The 21,586-nt window shown below is 34.5% G+C and overlaps 1 protein-coding gene across 1 annotated transcript in view; it reads right to left on the reverse strand.

The window, feature by feature from the left end:
• Positions 1-1,674: 1,674 nt before the first annotated feature.
• PEX3 (peroxisomal biogenesis factor 3) overlaps positions 1,675-21,586 on the reverse strand; it is a 34,296-nt gene continuing 14,384 nt past the window's right edge. The window contains exons 4-12 of the mRNA XM_026504943.3: positions 17,489-17,532; positions 15,973-16,097; positions 15,621-15,687; positions 15,459-15,513; positions 14,744-14,912; positions 12,119-12,189; positions 9,520-9,642; positions 5,007-5,103; positions 1,675-2,496 (exon numbers count right to left, since the gene is read on the reverse strand). Of these exons, the coding sequence (XP_026360728.1) occupies positions 2,413-2,496; positions 5,007-5,103; positions 9,520-9,642; positions 12,119-12,189; positions 14,744-14,912; positions 15,459-15,513; positions 15,621-15,687; positions 15,973-16,097; positions 17,489-17,532 (835 nt within the window). The 3' untranslated portion in view covers positions 1,675-2,412. The remainder of the gene's footprint in view (positions 2,497-5,006; positions 5,104-9,519; positions 9,643-12,118; positions 12,190-14,743; positions 14,913-15,458; positions 15,514-15,620; positions 15,688-15,972; positions 16,098-17,488; positions 17,533-21,586) is intronic.

A 21,586-nucleotide genomic window follows, 5' to 3' on the forward strand; every position in this document is an offset into this window, starting at 1 on the left:
ATTGTGGACTTCCAAGTACCAGAATGGTGAGAGGATAAATTTCTTTTAAGTCACTTAGTGATAATTTGTTATCTAGGAAATTAAAACAGTTATCAAACAGATTATGCCAGTTGAACTTTTTATCATGATTATACAATCTGTGATAACGTGAGTTTGAAGAGTTGTAGTCTCTGCAAAAACCAAGCTGAACTTTGGAAAGACTAGTTAAAAGTGTGTTGCTTTTTTTAGGGGAGCTTGGCTGGCTGTCAAAGGAACATGAGACTCTTGATCTTGGGGTTTTGAGTTCAAGCCTCACGTTGGGTAGAGATTACTTAAAAATAAAATCTTGAAAAGCATGTATTGCTTTTTTTTTTTTTAAATTTAAATGTATTGGTAAATTAACTGTGGGCAAAACAGTTCTAAAAGATTAGAGGAAAATATAGCAAAAATCCACAAAAATTCTGCATCCCTGGTTCACAACTTACAATGTAATGCAGTGCATGTGATTTGTGCAAGAAAGATAATTAGAGGACGCCTATAAGTAGACCTGTACTAAAAAGAAAACACCTGGGTCCTACATTAAATAATTGACAAAGAATATTTATAAGTTAAAATATGTAAGAAGAAGTTTTTTTAAAAAAAGATTTTATTTATTTGAGAGAGAGCGCACGTGCACATGCAGGGAGAGGGGCAGAGACAAAAGCAGACTCTCCACTGAATAGGGAGCCTGATGTAGGGCTCGATCCCAAGACCCTGGGATCATGACCTGAGCCAAAGACGCTTAACCAACTGAGCCACCCAGGAGCCCCTAAGAATAAGTTTTTTGTGTGTGATAAGTGCTTTAAGTGACCTTTTGGATTAACTGAACTAAGGGTCCCAGACAAGAGGGCACTTACTGTACTAGTTGAAGACAAATTTTCAGTGTCTAAGGCCAGTTAGCTTCAAATACGTGTGGTTTTTACCTTGGCATCTCTTCAATTGCCACAACTCCACAGATGTAGAGGACTCCAGGTGAAAATTGTCAGCTGACCAGATTTTGATCCTTTTATAAGGCCACACCTGTTCAGTCTCAAATATTCCTTGGATGAAATCCTGGGTTAATACTGCTGGAAGAGATGCATGCCCTATTATATACACATTCACTAATTTTCCAAAATGCAGTTTTTCAGTCACCCCATTAGAAAATAATATCACTATATTCGTCAAATTTTGAAAAGAAGCATTTGCTCTCCTCACCATTTTTACATGTTTTTTTCTTTTCTTTTTTTAAAACACTGTAGACATAAGACTCCTTAGCAGTTGATTCTGGGCCTTGCCTCAACTTAGAAGAGACTTCACAATTCATTTTGCACCTTCTACTACTTAGCTATATGTTATGTTGGAGGAACATAAAGTGATGTCACTGAAAATATTCTTATATTACTGAAAATGTATCTAATATACTGATGATTCATTTTTTCTGCTCTAATTACCCTTATAAATACAGAATATAGATTTAACTAGAGACAATGAATTATTTCTTTTCAGAAGGAAATGCTATTTATTTTTTCTAAACAAAAAGTTAAAAGAAAGTATCAATTATATTACCAGTTAAAATAATTTGGAAACTAGCATATTCTCCCAAAATAACAGCAAAAAATGCTATAGGACAAATAAAAATTAATGACTGTAAGGTATTAATTCAACAAAACCATATTTTACCAAAATATTTTATTGCAATAAGATATTTACTGTCTCAAGATCAATACAAAGTTATTAAAATTATTTACATAAGAATGAATGAAACTATGTAGCTAATACTACCTGTTGAGTAAACAGCATCAGCACAATTTTACCCTCTAAATCAATACCTAATTTTCTAAGGATTATTAACAAGAGTACAAAAAAAAATTACTGATCATGGTTGTTAAATTCACTGATTTCCATAAAAAGAAAAGTCCTTCATCAGGTTTATTTAAGATAAGAAATTTATACCTTTGAAGAGTAACTGGAGAAAAGTCTGATTCCTTCATCTATCCTGCAGTCCAGTGAACTTTATGATTAGTTAAGTAGTACATTTTTTCTAAACTTCACACTTATTTCTCAAACAGATTTTTTCTCAGTATTAATGTCCATGTATATTACATTTCACATAATATTAAAAAAAGTATCTACACTAGTTTTTAGTCAGTTTGGAACTAATATCCACGGTGTACAAATATTTGCACTGTGTACACTCAGATATGCCCACAAAAACTAGTCTGTTGGTGACTTTAAAAAAATATATTAGGATGCCAAATATATCTATTTTATTATGAAATGAAGACTTTGATTAAGAATATATTTTTATTAGGCATTTTGGTAACAAATCATTACCCTATATATAGTTGATTTATTCAGTGTATTTTTAAAAGTAAATGAATTCCATTGTAGTTTTTCTTGAAGGAAAAGAAATCACTTCTCCAGTTGTTGAGGAGTACTAAAAGCTTCGTACACATTAGCAGCAAAGTCTTTCACTTGCTCCATCATCAACAGATCCTAGCAAAGATGACAGTAAAACATTACAATTTGTAAGAAGTATAGATAATTTGAATCCATAGCTGCAATTTGAGCAATGAATTTAGCTCTAAGTTTTATAGCATTAAGGCCAAAAAGAAAATCATTTAATGAAAGGAATATTTGTTCTTATAGTAACTTCTAGGAGATATTTATTGTTTAGGCTCTTACGTGAAAGATGGTGAGTATGATAAGTATTCAAGTGTGACTTTGAGAAGAAAACCCAAAACAAGTCTTCCAATGGACTTTTATGTATGCCAAGGGTTAGATAACATTATCTGTTGAATAAATGATTACAGTACTAAAGATACAAACCTAAAGGTACTTTTGCTAGAAGCTGACATAACGCGGTTGTGGGGTATATTAGTTTTTTAGAAGATCTAACATAGAATACATGTAGCATGTCATATACTATTGCATACATGTACATAAACCGCACATAGACACTTTTGAACAAGGGCTCTTAAGAGATTTGTAAATGTAAAAATAAGAAAAAATTGTATATTTGTTTTCATTAACCCTTAAAATCTAGTATTTCTTTCAATTATGGAATTGCCAACCGTGATAGTACTAGCATGGCCTGTGACTTTGTCTTCAATGTCCTCAATGGAAATCAGACATTTTCACATATGATAGTTGTGGAAGCTGCATGAACTGCTGTTATAGCTTGTTATTTAATGTGTGAACAAAAAAGCAATACTGCTTCTGCATAAATTTGATTTTAAAAAGCATTTTTAAAACTGTATGTAATTGGTTTTCTTTAAAACCTTTGTATTTTATAACATGTATTTGTAGACATTATTCTGAGAAGGGGTCCACAGGCTTCACCAGACTGTAAAGAGATCCATGACACGGAAGCAGCTGAGTGCCCCTGTGAGCACCAGAGAAACAGTAAGTAAAACTGTCCTTTGTGTTCTCTCTTAAGTATCAGAAAACCCAAGTGAGCTGTAGACAAGTCTTGATCTCAACAAATTCATGATTAAATTCTCTGAAGGCAATGTGGCATTTTAATGCATAGAAACTATGGTTAAAAAAACTGGTGGAGTCTTTGTCAATCAATAGTGTAGTATATAAGTTTAAACTACAGTCACACTCAAAAACTTTAACAATATCAGTGGTGTTTTTATTAGATTGAAATCTTTTGTTTTTGTTATTATTCAGATTTTAATTAATGTAGTACATGAATTACTTAAGGATTAAAGCTGGTGGTGGTATATTATGATTGGCTGTATTTCCCACTTGTTGCCAAGATTAACAGGCTACTGATAAATCCAGAGACTTATATGAAAGTGGAGAAAGGTAAAGTTAAGGTTTAATGCCAGAAGTTGCAACCTTTTTTCTCTCACTGATTTAGAAATTTAAACTAAGTTTTTAATTAAAAAATTGGGCTTAAATTAAACTTTAAGTGAAATGAGATCAGTCTTATTCACTCTTCCTTCTGCAATATGAATGTCTAACTGTCACGGGTGAGAAAGATGATACAGAAGACTGAAGAGAACAGCATGTAAAGGACAAACCGATGACATTATACACAGAAAAAAAGAAACACAATCTGTAGTGTCTCAGTGCTTTTCATATTCCCAAGTAGAAAGTACAAGGAAGATAATCTAACTTGTCTGAGACAGATGGTACTGAGAAGATGCCATCCTGACACTTAGGCCTTAGAGTGTCCTCACTGTCCATTACTGCAGTAGTTTGGAATTGAGGTGTATTGCAAACAACTTTTTACTTTTTTTTTTTTTTTATTTTAAGTAGTTCCATGCCCAGTGTGGAGCCCACCACGGGGCTTGAACTCATGACCCTGAGATCAAGACCTGAGCTGAGATCATGAGTTAGAGGCTTAACTGACTGAGCCACCCAGGCACCCCACAAATGAGTTTTTACTTCTAATACAAGTTTTAGTCTTCTAAACCAAGTTTTCTAATCCAAGTTTGCAAGTGACTCAGAAGAAAAGCTATGTGGATTCAAAGTTACTATTTCAATATCAGTCTTGATGCATTCCAAAATGCTTTTCTAAGAAAGGATTGAGTTATAGGTATACTGTCTAATGCAGCTTTTCATGAGATTATTAGTGAACTCTTAATAGTCATATTAAATCTAAAATGCTTTACTTCCCACAAAAATTTTTTAGTTTTCCTCAAAATTGGTGGAACCGCATCACTGATCTCAGTTCAATCTTATGACCAATAATTTAATGCAAAACATTAATACAGTAAGTTCAACTGACCACAGAATGTATGTGGACTAAAAATGCAGGCGAGTTGGTGTTGGACTATAACACGGAGAAACACGGAGAAAGGTATTCCCAATCTCATAAGTTTGCCATGATACACTGTTGATCTCATGGGGCATTCTACCACACTCTATGTGTGATTTTAAGTTTTTGGTTTCTTTGAACAAATATCATAGGAGAGAAATGTAATTTTATTTCAGACAAATATAACCACAACCAAAGATACAATGTTTTTAATACCCCCAAACTTTCTTCTTACCTGAACAAAATGACTAGGTGTTTCACTGCAAACTGAATGGATCTGTCCATTTACTATTGGAATTATCTTAGCTAATGGCAGGCTGACACTGGAAAGACTGAAAAATCATCATAGTAATAATTATTTTCTGAAATTATCTTATAGGAACTTAACATTTTAATTATAGTGCAACACAGGCACTGAAGAATACTCACAGAAACATATTAAGAAGAAAATAAAAATCACACATAATTCTACCCCGTAGAAATAACAACTGTAACTGACACCATAGTTAATTTCTTCCAGTAATTTTTATACATATTTATGTTTTGTGTGTTTTTTAAACACAAGACTATAACCTCCCCAGCAATATTTTATATTTTTATTATGTCATGAACATTTTTCTATCTTATTAAATGTTCTTCTAAAGTTTTAATCTAGTTTTTAATGATTATAAAGCTAATTCATCCTCTAGCTGTGACAATTTAGATCTAGCTCCTTGGGCTGGGCATTTAAGTTTTTGCCTAATTTTCCTTAAGTGGTTCTTTGTATTAACAGAGAATTACTGGGTCAAAGGGTATGATTTTTTTTATTAAATTAAATTAATTAATTTATTTACGAGAGAGAGAGAGAGAGAGAGAGAGAGAGAGCAAACTGGGGAAGGGACAGAGGGAGAGAGAGTCCAAGCAGATTCCCACTGAGGGCAGAGCCTAAGGTGGGGCGTGGTCTCAGGACCCTGAGATCACGACCTGAGCCCAAATCATGAGTTGGACGTTTAACTGAGCCACCCAGGTGCCCCAAGGCTATGAATATTTTTAAGGTTTATAATGTATATTGGCAGATGCCCTCTACTTCTCCAGCAGTGTGTGAGAAAACCTGCTCCATTATGCCTTTCTACATCAAGCATTAGCTTTTAAAAAAATCTTGGTATGTCTGATGCTCAAAATGGTATCTTACAGTTTTAGTCTGTGTTTCTCTCAATTACTAGCAATGTTGAATGTTTCTCCTCCCTAGTCCAGTGAACGACACTATTATCTATCTGGCTGTATAAGAGGAGACCTGGGCTTTACCTTGGCACTTCTCTATCCTGACTATATCGAATCCCTCCACAATCCTAAGTATTTCCTAAGTGTGCCTATGTCTCCCCATTGCCAAACCTCATCCAGGCTAAGCAGTTTCTCTTGTCTGGACTGTAGCAGTGACCTTCTAACTTGTAAGTGCTCAACAATCATTTTTTTTTGGTGAATAAATATTTATGTGATTATGGATGATAAAATGACTGTTAAATGATGAAACAATTTGTAAACAATGATGAAATAATTTTTGTATGTGGGTTATAGACTTAGGTTTATTGCATTAAATGCAATACTTCATATATTTATACCTGAGGCTACACTAGAAATTTCCTTTTAAATATCATGAAAATGCTGAAGCTATGTTGTCTAACCAGTATGCTATGCTGAGATTTGAGGCAATGCATAAAAAGAAAAAAGGAGTGTAGAGATTTATTTATTCCTGAGAAGATTACGCATTGTTGTCCTTTATGGTAGCATTTTTCAAAATCTGTCAAGTTTTTTTTACTTGTTTGATGTCTCTCTTTGTACATTAATTTTTCTTCAACAGAAACTGAATACGCCACTATCATACAAGGTCTGTGAGGTTAGGTACCACTGTTTTACTCACTGTATTATCCCAGTACTTAGTAAAAGGCCTAGTGGACAGTATGTGCTCAATGCATACTTCCTGAATCAATTAATACAATTCTTTGTTCATCCACTGCTATATCCCACCCCAATTCTTTTCCAATTCCTTCTCCACAGAGCAATCCAAGTGACCCTACAATATAAATTCCATCGTGTAACTCTCCTGCCACTTCTCTAGTGGTTCCCCAGCACTCTCAAGCTGACAACCATAATCTGTATGTGCTCAATTCTCCAACTTGATCTCACACTCCCCCTTTTCCTAGTTCCAGCTGTTCAGCTGTCACACCAGCTTCTTCCAGGTCCTCAAGTGTACCATGGTTCTCCTCTTTTCAAAGTCTTTGCCCTGTGGCTTCTGTTCTAAAAGTCAACTGCCCCACGCCAGTCCAAGGCTGTATTTAATAGATGCTCATCTTTTAGTTCTCAGTTCAAATTATTGCCTCAAGGAAGCTGCTTGACTTTCCATGTTTGTTCAAATACTTTTGTTCAATACTTTTATCAGTGTTTTTTTCCTTTTAACACTTACCACAGTTTGTACAATTATGTTTATTGTCTATTTCTCTTCTGTTGTAAGATCCATGAAGACAGAGACCTAGTACAGTGCCTGATACATAGTAGGTGTACAACAAATATGCTAGATGAATGGAAAAACTGGCACTTCTACTTCTCTTTTCTTAGTTATCTGTTTGTGTCTCTGACCATTTCTTTCTTTGGATGTTTCCTTCCTTAACTAATGTGTCCATAATGCTGTTAACCTCTTTGTATAATATATACAGTTTGCAAACATTTCTCCCAACATATCATTTGCATTTAATACCAATTATAAAGCTAATAAAGCTTGTTTGATCTGTAAGTCTTACATTTTACAGCCAAACCTATCACTTTCTTTCGTAAAGTTCTCTACTTTCATTCTTAGACTTTCTCCATCTTGAACTCTGACAAATATTCATCTGTTCGTTTGTTCTTATTGTTTAAACCTCCTGGATTTTTTTGGCTATGTGTGTGGTACAGAAGGGTCTAACTTTATTATTATTTTACATTAGTTGTTGTAAAATGACTAATCTGTCTTATCATTTACTAAATAATGTACTTCATGATGTACTAATTTCCTGTATATTTTAGACCCTGTTTCTGGATTTTACATCCTATTCCATTGGTTTATCTACTATGAGTAACATATTATTCTAATAATTTCAACTTATATGTTTTATAAGGAAAGTATATTTATTGCTTACTTTTTCAATAGTTTCTTGAATACTATATATTATGTGCATGTTATATATATAGTATATACAGGAATATATATATATAATTTGAGCTTGTATTAGTTAGCATCACTTTCCAGTTGATTCTCTTGAGGGTTCTAGAGCCTTTTTGTCTCTTTGCCAATAACCGAAGATCTTTTTTCTTGACTTACTGTGATGGCTAGAACTTTCACTACATTTTAAATAAAAGGAATAACACACGGCATGATGGAAATATTTCTAGCATTGAATCATGGAGTATGAAGTTGATAACCAATACAGAAGAGAAAAAACTTAAGACAGGAAATACCTACTAAATACCTAGTGTGTGTAATGAAATATGAAAGGGCATTAGATAGTCTCTGACTTTGAGAAGAGGCTTAAAATATAACAGGACTACAATTCCAGTTCTAGGTGAAAAATGTGGGTTGTATAGGAAAGTAAGTAGGGAGTACTGTAGGAGTTCAAAAAGGAAGACCATCAATGGCTGATGTGGTTATAACAAAATTTTTGTAATTCTTTAGGGTACAAGGTCAAGTATTTTTGTTAAAACAACTACAATTCTTTATCACTACTCAGGAAATAACTAACACCGTGCTACGTGGAGATTATAGTGAAGTAATTGGAGCACCTTCATTTAGGGAGTATATAGGGACTGAAACTTATTTTTGTATAACTTAAAGAAATCCAAAAAAAGATGATATTTAAATTGTTTAAGAAAATAAATGTTATTGCTCTAAATATTCCAAGTCCTCAATGTTAATTGCAAATTATTCTCTTTAAATAAAGAAGGGTTCCAGAGAATGAGTTAATAATTTCTTGCCCTGTGTATTTAAGAATTAAATTGGATATTGCACATACATACTGCATATCACTTACTGTTTCTCTTCATTTTAATGGACTAGTTTATAGTCAGTTAACATTGGTTTAGTATTTATTATTTTCTGAGTTTAATATAAAAAACTACAAAACAGGTTATTAAAGAGTTATAAATTCTACTAGGAGATCCAAAATATTCATGTTGAGATAAGGATATAATAAAACATATGATACATTTCAGCAGTATGAATGTATGACTTAGAAATAGTTATGATTAAAATTACTAACAAGTGCACTAACTAAATACTCCCAATCCTACAATAAGAGCTAAAAATGAATACACTATATAGTTGTAGAAGTAAGAGATAATTCATCAAATGGGAATTTACAACAAGAATGCCTGGTTATTATAATGACCAAACTATTGAATTATGTGGGCCAATTATGGCTTATAGTAATTAAACACATTTTCAGTTTTATATTCTAAAGAATTAAAAAAAAACCCAAGGACTGGAATTTGGTTTACAGAAAGGTAGTTTCACAGCTTATTTCCATATAGTGGCAAAATTTGGGGAAGAAATGAAATTTTTAATATTGAATCCAGAAGGAGTCATTCTATGGAGTCGTTGGCTTAAGACAGTTTAATTTGTTGACAAATGGCCAATCAAATTTATCCTCTAAGATTTTTTTTATTACCTGGAACAAAAAATAAACATATCCAAAGCTCTCTTTTATTATTCATTACACACATAACATTTTTTGTCATCTTACCTACTCATGGAGTTGCTGCGTTGAAGGTCCTGTTCGGTAGGTCGAAAGAACTCAGCCATATTGTCTAGCAGTCTGCTAAAACCTCGGTTTAAACATGTATTCAAAACTGTACTAAAATCTGGACTATACAAAATAAGAAGGAAAAATTACTTTAGATTCTCAATGGAAAAGGAAATAAATTCAGTAACTATGTTATCTTTGGCAGCCACCAACATTTCTAGTCACAACCTACTTTTTATAGCCTAAAACATTTTAAGAGTATATCAAGGAGTTAATCTTTAACAATTAAGCATAAGAAGTGAGCTTATTATTTAGCATAACACAATGAGAATTTTCATCCATTTTGCGAGATCTTCTTATATCATCCAGCACTTTGTACAATGTGTTTTCAAAAATATCAGTAACAGTATTACTTTTCTTCAGGAAACTTTTTTAAAGAAGATTTTATTTATTTATTTGACAGAGCGAGTGAGCACAGGAGCAGGGGGAGGAACAGGCAGAGGAAGAAGGAGAAGTGGGCTTCCCGCTGAGCAGAGAGCCCAATGTGGAGCTTGATCCCAGGGACCTGAGATCAGGACCCGAGCTGAAGGCAGATGCTTAACTGACTGAGCCACCAGGCACCACTCTTTAGGAAACTCTTGAAGAGGAATCATCTTACAGTCACAGATATTGGTTTGCTTTACATCCTCTGTCATGACATCTCAGTGAGACAGAAACTTTTATTATCATGTATGGATGAGAAACTGGACACTTAGAGATGAAGAAATTTGTCCAAAGTAACTAGTAAATGGGAGAGCTAGAATTTTAACCTAGGTCTTTTTGATCTTAAAGTTCAAGCTCTTTTTGTTACACCATGTAAATATCTCACAAAACCTCTTTTTTTTTTTTTTTTTAAGTAGGTACCATGCCCAGTGTGGAGCCCAGTGTGGGGCCTGAAGTTACAACTCTGAGATCCTCTATCCAAAAAGGATAGCCAAGAGCCAAGATCAAGAGTTGGATGCCTAACTTACTGAGCCACCCAGGAGCCCCAAAACCTCTTTGATAAAAAGAATAATATATATGTGCTATAAAGTTAGAAAATACCTAGTTGAACAGATTAGTTTGATATTTGACATCTGGAACTCTCAAGCTCATGGGAATGTTAGGCTAGGGGCTATACATTTGGGAATTATTAGCATACAGACAGTGGTTAAAGCAATGGGGGAATATGAAATTGTTTGGGACAGCTGAGGATGAAATGAGAACAAATACCTTAGAAAACTAATGTTTATAAGAAAGATGGACATAGGGGAAACTAAGAAGAAATAATCTGAGAACGTGGAGAGAAATTAGGAGATTACACTGTCATGGAAGCCACTTGAGAAAAGAATTTTAAGAAAGGCTTGATCAACAGTGTTAATTCTCAGAGAAAGGCCCGGTAAGATGAACGTTGCAGGTTGACTAGATTTCACAAGAGATCATTGATGACCTTTTCTAGAACACTGTGGAGTGATCTGGTGGGAATCCGAGTAAGAAAAAACGTGGAGCTGGCTATTGTAGAAAGTCAAGAGACTAGAACTTGATGAATTCAGATAGTAGATTCGGTAGCTGAGTTAACCTTCAAATTTGCTGATTTTTGTCATGATCATGAAAATATCTTATAAGCAGAGGATATAATTTCCTCAGAAAACACAACTAGAGAAAATGGTCCTAAATTATGTTTAGGATGAAAGAAACTTTGATATTTTAACCACTTAAGATAAAGTGCGTAAGACTGGTATTACTACTCAGAATCTACAATGATAAAACTACCTCAACATTGGCTCAATGTTGAACAGCTAATTAACAGGAAAGGCAAACTTGAAGCTAGGTCTTCAAGTCTTCTAATGCATAGTCTTGGTGCTTTCTCCATTTTTTAACACCCTGGTTGTCTTCTGGGTGACTTAAAACAGTAATACTCAGTTTAGGGAAGATGTAAAATTTTTATCACTCAAAGTTTTAGGGACATTATATAGTCTATCCTGAGAGGATCAGGGGGAGTAGATCTCAAAACTGAGTATGTATGTGTGTGTGTGGGGGGGAGTATACACACATCGAATATGTGTGTATGTGGTATACATGAGGATTTGCTGGAGCTGGCGACCTCTGGCTCGAAAGTGCATTTCTCCCCAACTCCTCAAGTCAGTATCAAGTAATTTCAAGTTGGTAGTCAGAACCGCTGCAGCTACAAATTCAGTTTCTGGTTTGTTTGTTTTACAGAGCTAGTTGTTGAACTTTTACAAACACACTGGGTATAACAGAATCACCCCTGAGAGCTTTTCTCAAAATATAAATGCTAACTGTCTTCAGGTCCTTCAACCAGTATTTCAGAATCTCTAGGCTAAGGAAGTAGGTTGAGGAAGGCATGGGCATCTTGAAAAAAATCTGTTTCTCTCATCACCTTAATAAAAGAAACACTAGTTTAGGTAGGAAATCCTACCTAAAGACAGGGGAACAGATTCAAAATGTAATTTTAACAAGATACTATGTTACATATGTTGTTTAAGAAAAGCAAAAAAACCCAGTCATAAGTACATTCAAAATAGAAACGCATGTTTTCTATTACATGCAGTATACATACCTTTCCAACATGTCTCTAGTTTCATTGAGTAGTTTAATAGTGGTAACATCTCTAGGAGAAAGCCCGCAGGCCTGTGAAATTAAAATGCTATACTTTAGGGTTTCAAATGTTAGCACACAGTTATGATGAAACTAATCATATTAAAAAACCCCAAGAGTTCAGGAAATCTACAAATCTATGTTTTATCAACAATCAAGAAATGAGTTTTTTAAACTCAAACTGTAAAAGTTCATATGTACAGGTAAGTACTATTTAAAACATGAATCAGAATCTTAGTTATTGTAAATAATGTTGCAATACACATAGGAGTGCATATATAAAATTAGTGTTTTTGGTTTTTTTGAATAAATACCCAATAGTGGAATTATTGGCTCATATAATATTTCTATATATACACACAAGGGAATATTACAGAGCCATAAAAAAGGATGAGATTGTACCGTTTAAGACAACATAGATGGACATAGAGGGTATTATGCTAATGGAAATAAGAAAAAAAATACCATATGATTTCACTCATATGCAGAACACAAAGAAATGAATAAAACAAAAAGAAGAATGAGACCTATAAATATAGAGAACAAACTGATGGTTGCAGAGGGGAAGGTGGAGAGGGGCTGGGCAAAATGGGTGAAGGGGAGTGGGAGATAAAGGCTTCCAGTTATGGAATAAGTCAGTCATGAGAATGAAAAACACAGCATAAGAATATAGTCAATGATATTATAATAGGGATGTATGGAGATGATAGTTACACTTTTGGCGAACAGAGCATAATGTATAAGTTTGTGGAATTACTATTTTGTACACATGAAACTAATGTAACATTGTGTGTCAACTACACTAAAAAAATGAGTCAAAGTAAAATTATATTTTGTAAGATCCTCATTTATTTGGCCCCTCTTGAACACATTTCTAGAATATATTTACAAAGAAAAAGATAGTCCTTTGAGGTTCCAGAGGCCTGGGATTTTTTTTTTTCGTTCTTTAATTGGTAGGACATTTTATCAAAATCTGTGTGTCTTTTTTCATCAAGTCTAGTCTGGGACTCTGTGTGTCCTTTCAACCTAAAGTTTCAGGGTTTAATTCAGTTCAGGTAAGATCAGATCTGTCACTCTTTCCTTTACCTGTTTTTTGAATCATTTTATTTTTTAGTTCCACTGTTGAATTTTAAAATTTGGAAACTGTTTTATCATTCCAGAAAGTTTTTTTAATCCTCTTATTGCATCTCCTTGAGATTAGAATTTGTAAGTAAGTTTTCTCCTGTTTCTTTCATTAATTACATTCTATCTATTCTGCTTGTTCAGTTTAGCCTCCACCCTGCAGGTCATGGGGTTCCCTTAAATGGCTGCAACCATTTTTTGGCCTACTCATGAAGGCACGGTCTCTGGACGCCCAAACAGGTCTATCTTTGGGGTGGAAATACAGCAGGCAATGAAAACCATTGTAGTGTTTGTTCTAATGGGGCCTCTAGGATAAGGTATGGCTTAGGAGCCTCTTTGGTTTAAGGCTTCTCCAGTTGTCAAGTGAGATATTCTTCTCTTAACTATAAAGGATGTGTATAACCCGGTTACGTGTGAAAAAAAACAGTAAGATGAGGTATATAACTGCAATCTTTGACATTTTTCTTATTCTTTTTTTTTTTTTAAGTTTATTTATTTAAGTTATCTCTACACCCAACGTGGGGCTCAAACTCATAACCTGAGATCAGGAGCTGCATGTTCCACTGACTGAGTCAGCCAGGCACTCCAACATTTTCTAATTCTTAATAATTTAAATAACAACTGCCCAGGACACACCAGTGTGGAGCAACACCACAGCTGATAACTGTTAGATTAGACCTTCTTTGTTTCTCAACTGGATGACTAGAATTTCCTTTAGTTCATTTTGATACTACCCTTATTGATTTATTTTAAAAAGCAGATTGTGTAATTGTGGGGCGCCTGGGTGGCACAGAGGTTAAGCGTCTGCCTTCGGCTCAGGGCGTGATCCCGGCATTAAGGGATCGAGCCCCACATCAGGCTCCTCCACTATGAGCCTGCTTCTTCCTCTCCCACTCCCCCTGCTTGTGTTCCCTCTCTCGCTGGCTGTCTCTATCTCTGCTGAATAAATAAATAAAACCTTTAAAAGAAAAAAAAAAAGCAGATTGTGTAACTGTGGTACTAGCCTGGTTAAAATTTATCTTTTTCTATAAATTGAAGTTCAGACTCTTTATCTTGACATATAAAGCTCTTCATGATCTTGCCCCAGCTATCTGCTCTATCTTTTGCTACTTGATCACATATAAATACGGTTTAGCCACATAAACTGAATTTATCTCCTGAGTTCCCCCAAATATAATTAACATGTCTTATTCATTTATATATGAGTCACATACATCACAGTGTCTTTCACATAACTAATACTCAATAAAAATTTGCTGAGTATCTAAAATTATGTTGCTAATTAGAAATCAGTCATAATTGCTGTTTGTTTTCTAAATTAATGAAGTTTTATTTAAGTTATTGGAATACAGGCCTTTTAATCACTTACCTTTCAAGAGCCTCAGAAATCTAAATTACAAGAGATAGTAAAAAATTTTAAAAATAGAGAGTAACTGGTTTGGTTAAATGGTTATGAATTAATCACCTGAACTGCTAATGGAGTTTCTTCATCTGGCATCATATAATGGCATAATAAAGATTTGGATCCATCTTTATTAATCCAAGAAGATGATTTATGCTGCTCAACTAGATTTCTGATTTCTTTTAGTTTTTGCTCCAAGTCCAAAAGGGACAAAGAATGTTTAAGAGAAACGCTAGAAACAGAGAAAAGGGAATCGGGATAAATTGAAACTATACAACACATCCTATACACACTCTTTTCTTAACAGATTACTCTGAGATCCAGTCAAACCTGAAACTGCTGAATGAAATCAGCTGGAGATTAAGAAATCAGCCATCACTTAAGTGTCATCCTTAGAGAGCCACATCAAGTCTTGCTGCAGATTTCACAAGAAAATTCCCACTGTAATTATAGACCCTACTAATATAAATGGAAGATAAAAGGCTCAGAGGCAGATTTTAAAGTAGGTGTTTTATGTTATGACCCAAATATTTCTGGTTGGTTTGGAAGTCAATCAATAAACAATGAAACATTAAACCTTTTCCCTTAGTATCAAAAGGTTGGCACTAATGCAGAAAATGGATTCACAATGCAGTATCTCAGGGCTGTGTTTGTATAAGGTTACAAAGAATTTCACAAACTACCATTTGTTAAATCACCAGCTTCACTAGAACAATTCTAATTTTTCTTTTATTCACCAGAATCAGGAAGTCAGAGAAGCCAAAGCAAAACGCCTTACCTTCCTAAAATCTTCTGCACAGCTTGTTTAATGACCGTGATCAATTCTGTCAGGCCTGTTAAAGGAAAAACAAACATAAAAGCCTTGTTCACTTTTTGAATTCCTCAATAAGAACAATGAACAAATTAAAATTAGTTTCCAGGTCACAAATAAGAATCTTACCATCTCCCAGAAGGTGCTGAATACTTGATAAATATTGCTGTTGAACATCTGGGGGAGCAAGAACTGTCTGTACAAAATAGAAATAAGGTTAAATTATCTAATATTATTAGTAAATAAATAATATTTTCAGTATAACTTGAACTGATATTTTTCAGGACCTGAAATGATAGGAAAAATAATATTCTTTTAACGTAACAGTCTAGTTTCAAAATATGAAAAACAATGCTGGAAGTTTATAATCATGTGAAATATAAAGATATTTATTTTATAGAAATTATCAGGATAAGTAATATTCAGTTAAATTCAGTTAAATCTTGAAAAGGCAATATCTATGTAAGTCTATGAAACTTACAGTGCCATTTTTGCCAACTGCTGCGTTATCCAGGTAAATATATCCACCAATTATGTTTAACTGGACTCGCAAAAGAACCACCAGCATACAAGTACTGTATACTGCTACGATACTTCTTGTGAAACCTTCACAGAGAGAAGAAAACCATTTGGTACTATTATTAAAACAAATATGTAAAATCACAAACTATCCCTATGGTTATTATTTTTTTTACAAGATGACTTTAAAAAATACATTTGTAACTGTTTCAAGTACAAAAATATATCAATTCAAAATATTCATAGTCTATTTCCTTATAACTTGTTTAATGTAAATTAGGTATGATCTCTTAACTGAAATAACCAATAAAAGCAATAACCAGTATATTGAGTAAAGGGTTATATATTATTAGCTTAGAAAGGAGAACACAAGAGGACTGAGAAACACTGAGATCTGCAGCCTCAGAACTCTGAGCTGTCCAGGAAGCTAGCTGAGAGTTAAGAATAGAGGGCTGAGCATGGAAGAACTCCAGCTTGTAATGGCAGGTAAAGGAGGCTGAGCCCATTTAAGGGCTAGAGAAAGGTACAGATGGGGGACACCCAGAGACTAGGTTTCACAGCAGCCTGGGACAGAGTGTTCAAAACGGAGGAGAAAGTAAAGGTGCTGAATGTTGCCAAGAGGTCTAGGAGGAGGGGCGCCTGGGTGGTGAAGTCGTTAGGCGTCTGCCTTCAGCTCAGGGCGTGATCCCAGCGTTCTGGGATCGAGCCCCACATTGGGCTCCCTGTTCCACTGGGAGCCTGCTTCTTCCTCTCCCACTCCCCTTGCTTGTGTTCCCTCTCTCGCTGGCTGTCTCTGTCAAATAAATCTTAAAAAAAAAAAAAAAAAAAAGAGGTCTAGGAGGAGGAAAATGTCCAGTGGATTTACTAACACAGAAGTCACTATTGGTGCTTGTGAGATATATTTGGGTGGAGACACAGAAGTAGGAGCCAGGCTATAGGGTGTCAAGGAATGAGTGGGAGGGAAGAAAAGGGAATGTAGAAGTCTTTGGTATTATATAAGGGGTGGCTGAAATATAGGGTACTATAAAGGTTTAATTTATTTTTAAATAGGCAAAGCTTAAGCATGTTTAGTTGCTAAGGGTCAGATGAATGGATGGGAAAATGTAGGAATAGTTGGTAGTATGAAGTTCTCAGACCTGTGTGTATACTCTGTATACACTGTATACTATGCCCCTCCCTGTCTCCTCGTGCACTCTCTCTAAAAAAAGCATAATATTGCATGCATCAGTACCCAATGTAGGCATATGTGGTCTAGGATAGGTTTACATATCATAACAACAAGAGTAATACTACCACCACCAGTAATATTTCCTGAATACTTTCTAGGACCAGATATTGATCAACTTGCTTTTTGAAAATTATTTAATGCAGACAACAACTTTATGAGGTAAAAAAGAGTCATCCCCACAATGGAGTATAAAAATTTCCCTTTATAAATATTTCAAAGATGTGCTGTCACATAAAGTAGGTAGACTTACTTATTATCTTCAGATCCTCCCATATTTCCAACTTGTTTGAAGGCCTAAAGAAGAAAATATGAGAATAGTAATGATCTATTAGAAATCTAATAGAAAACTTAGAACTTTATATCTTTCTAATTAATTATATTTTATTACAGGATAACTATAGGAACTATAGAAAACAAAAGCCCACAAAATATAGTACATATAGTAAAAAACAATTGTAATTTCAGTAACGAAAGATAACAACCATTTTCGCAGGGTGCCTGAGTGGCTCAAAGTGTCTGCTTAAAGCCCAGGTCATGATCTCAGGGTCCTGGGATAGAGCCCGGCATGGGGCTCCCTGCTCAGAGGGGAGTCTGCTTCTCCCTCTCCCTCTGCCTCTTCCCCCTGGTCATACTTGCTCTCTCTGCCTCTCTCTCTCAAATAAATAAATAGAATCTTAAAAAAAAAAAAAACCTAACCATTTTCACTAGTGTATTGGTATATATCCTTCTGGTTTTTATCCTTCCTCTGAGCATGTGTACGTATGTGTATATATGCTGTAAAAAAAAAAATACACACACACACACACATATAGTAAAATCATACAGGAAAATCAAGAAAAATGTTTATTTCTTTCCTTCATTTACTGTTTCACAAATAATGAAACATGTCTTCAAAGAGAAATAATAAAAGTATTTTTTGTTTTAAAGTATCGTTACAAACATAAGAATTTAAATATATATAAATATATATTTGATGTTTGATGTTTCAGCTCACCATAGTTATTACTCTTATTGTGTTCAATTTTAGTATATGTGCTGCCGAAGCGAGCACTATTCTTATTGTGTTCAAATTGCCCATTTTTGACCATTGGGGGTACTACTTAGATTGGTTCCTGAATCCTTCTGACATTACCCTATTAGTCTTTGATAGCTTTCTTGCTTACTGACAAGAAAAGCTGTTCTGGGTTCATCTTTTTTTTTTTTAAGATGTATTTATTTATTTTAGAGAGAGAGTATACAAGGGGGGAGGAGGAAGGGGCAGAGGGAGAGGGAGAGAAAGGATCTCAAGCAGACACCCCATTGAGCTTAAAAAAGGACCCCTGAGATCACCACCTGAGCCAAAATCAAGAGTTGGACACGTAACCAACTGAGCCACCCAGCGCCCCATGGGTTCATCTTGTTCAATTCTTGCTACAGACCTGAAATCACCCATTCTCCAAGAGTCCTGCTTCCAGGGCGCCTGGGTGGCTCATTGGTTAAGCATCTGCCTCCAGCTCAGGTCATGATCCCAGGGTCCTGGGATTGAGTCCCGCATGGGGCTCCTTGCTCAGTGGGGAGCCTGCTTCTTCTTCTGCCTGCAGCTCCCCCTGCTTGTGCTCCTACTCTCTCTTTCTGACAAATAAATAAATAAAATCTTATAAAAAAAAAAAAAAAGAGTCCTGCTTCCTTGTAGGAGAAAATGGTTATCTGTAACTGCAATCTCTGATTAAGGATATTAATTGCTACTAGATAGGTCACTGTTGCTAAGCCCTTTTGGTAGACTAAGCTAGTAACTGTGTGTTGAAACTACAGGGTTTTAAACTTCATCTCCTTGATTTTACATCTATATTCCTTTTTGCCCACACTAGCAATCAGTGAAACCAATGTAATTACTAATTTGCTTCATCCTTCCCTCTATGAACAACAGTCTCAGAATAGCAATAACAATATTGAAGAGTTTTAAGGATTTTGCACCTGGCATAGTTTTTATCTTTGTGATTATAACAGCAACTACACATTTTGGTTAATTTGATTTATTTTACCATCTCTTTTTAGACATTGCTTTGCAAACACCAAATATAGTTTTATAAATACGTAAAACATTTACATGGTTCCAAAGTCAAATTTACACAGCACAGTATATTCAAAGAAGTCTTCGTATTCCCCTTTATTCTCTCCCTTCTTCATAGGTGGGACTATTAAAAATTTTTACTTTAACTTACCACTGTTTTGCCTTTTATAAGCAAATATGTATATATATTCATATCTGCCCTCTTAGATAAATGGTAGCATACTATACACATTTTTCTTTAGCTTTAAAGTATATATAAAATAATATATCCTGGAGATCATTGCATGAAAATACACAGATAATAGCCATTTTTTTTTTTAAACCATGGCATAGTGCTCCACTGTGTGGATCTACCATGTAGATGGAATTCAGTGCTTTTCAAACCATCTACACGGAAGGACCAATTTTATGTTTCTTTCTTATTTCCAATCTGTCACAGACTGATACTTTTGGAAAATACAATAAAAATAATCAAAAGGAAAATGAAAGTAAAATCCACAAAGATATACAAACTACAAACCCATATTCTTTATTATTATATTTAGACATAAATTTAATTTCAATAAAAAGTTGAGTTTCCATTACAATTGTGGGATATTACTAGCTTCTTATCTTTCTTTGCCACTAAACTGACTCTAGAGTTTCAGTTATCTCCTTCCCAGATGACACAGATTCAACAGTATGATGTAAATCCTGCAAGGTACTTAAATCCTAGAGGCCTTATTTAAACATGCTTTGTAAGGGCTCAAGTCCCTCTTTATGCAAATATTTTTCAAATGGACATTTTTACTCCAAACTACAAACAGTAATTTTCTATCAAAAGAAAGGCAAGAGAAAAATAACATTGAGATACTTAAAAACGAATGAGTGAATAAGGAATAATAAATTCAGGAATTTAAGAAATTTTGTGTACTAAGAAAAGAGGAATGACACCTCTTCTTGAAAGCTGTCCAGGGTTATCCATCAAAATAAATCCCTTTCTTCTTTAGCCTCCCACATTTTCTACCCACATTTTGCTTTCACTTTTTACCACAGACTAAACACAATATGTCCTGAATTATGATAATTTATGTCATATACTCCCTTCTTTGGGTGACAAAGTCTTAAAGGGAAAGAGATCTTATCTTAATTATCTTAAATCCTCCAAAACATAGGCAACACAGGGCCTTGCAGGAAACAGTCACCAAGAGGGAAGACTGCTACTGCATTTATTTTGTCTGTTATGATGTTGCTTTTATGGAAGTGCTACTCACTTACTTCATTTGTCTTACCTCCCTAGAAAGACTAAAACTTAAGGCAATTAAAACCTATTTCTGTTCTTTATCCACTTCTTATGTATGGATTTCTTTTTTTTTTTTTTTAAGATTTATTTATTTGAGACAGAGAGAGTGGGGGAGGGGCAGAGAGAGAGGGAGAGGGAGAGAAGCTAACTCCCTGCTGAGCTTCGAGCCACATGCAGGGCTTGATCTCACCACCCTGAAATCATGACCTGAGCCAAAATCAAGAGTTGAACACTCAACCGACTGAACCACCCAGGTGCCCCATGTACATATTTTTTACCCTCTACTTCTGTACCTATAGGTGGTAATTAAGCATTTATTTGCCCAAGAGAAATCTGCTTATATGTTTCTTATGTATATAATTATATGAATTTATAAACTAAACTTTATAACTATTAAGTGGTGAAAATGCATCACCCTCTACAAATGATAAAATTTGTATTACTAGCATTATACTTTAATCACATTAAAAAATCCCAAGTAAACAAATCTGTTGTTATTTTGGGAGGTATTCTCTGAATATAGAAAATGCTTTTAAAGAAATTTTCTAGCTTGTTATTTAACCTGAGTAATAAATTCCTCTCTGCCAAATACAGATGATAATATCTGCCTCACAAGGATATCGTGAAAATGAAATGGGAGCATGTATATAAGGTATCTAGTACTGGGCTCTGCACAGAGAGACCCCCCAGAAATAGTACTTCCTTCTCCCTGGCTATTGGAAGGTAATTACAAGGAAAGTGAATATTTCAGTAAGGTCACAATGATTAAAATTTATTTAGTGAAACCATTTCCTTTCATCTTGTTCATTAAAATAAGAAGCCATTTCCTTCTGGAAGTCTCAATGAACACAGCATCACACTAAATTACAAAATCCCAACACACGCTGTACTCCATATATAAAGTCCTATGTATAAAAGTGCTTTGTGCTCAGTGAACTGTCATGGTAAGGTAAATTATCATTATTGTACGCTCATGTTATATTTGCACTTCATTTCGTTAACAATATAAAATGTAA

The sequence above is a fragment of the Ursus arctos genome, unplaced genomic scaffold, assembly GCF_023065955.2.
Source record: "Ursus arctos isolate Adak ecotype North America unplaced genomic scaffold, UrsArc2.0 scaffold_13, whole genome shotgun sequence".
NCBI lineage: Eukaryota > Metazoa > Chordata > Mammalia > Carnivora > Ursidae > Ursus > Ursus arctos.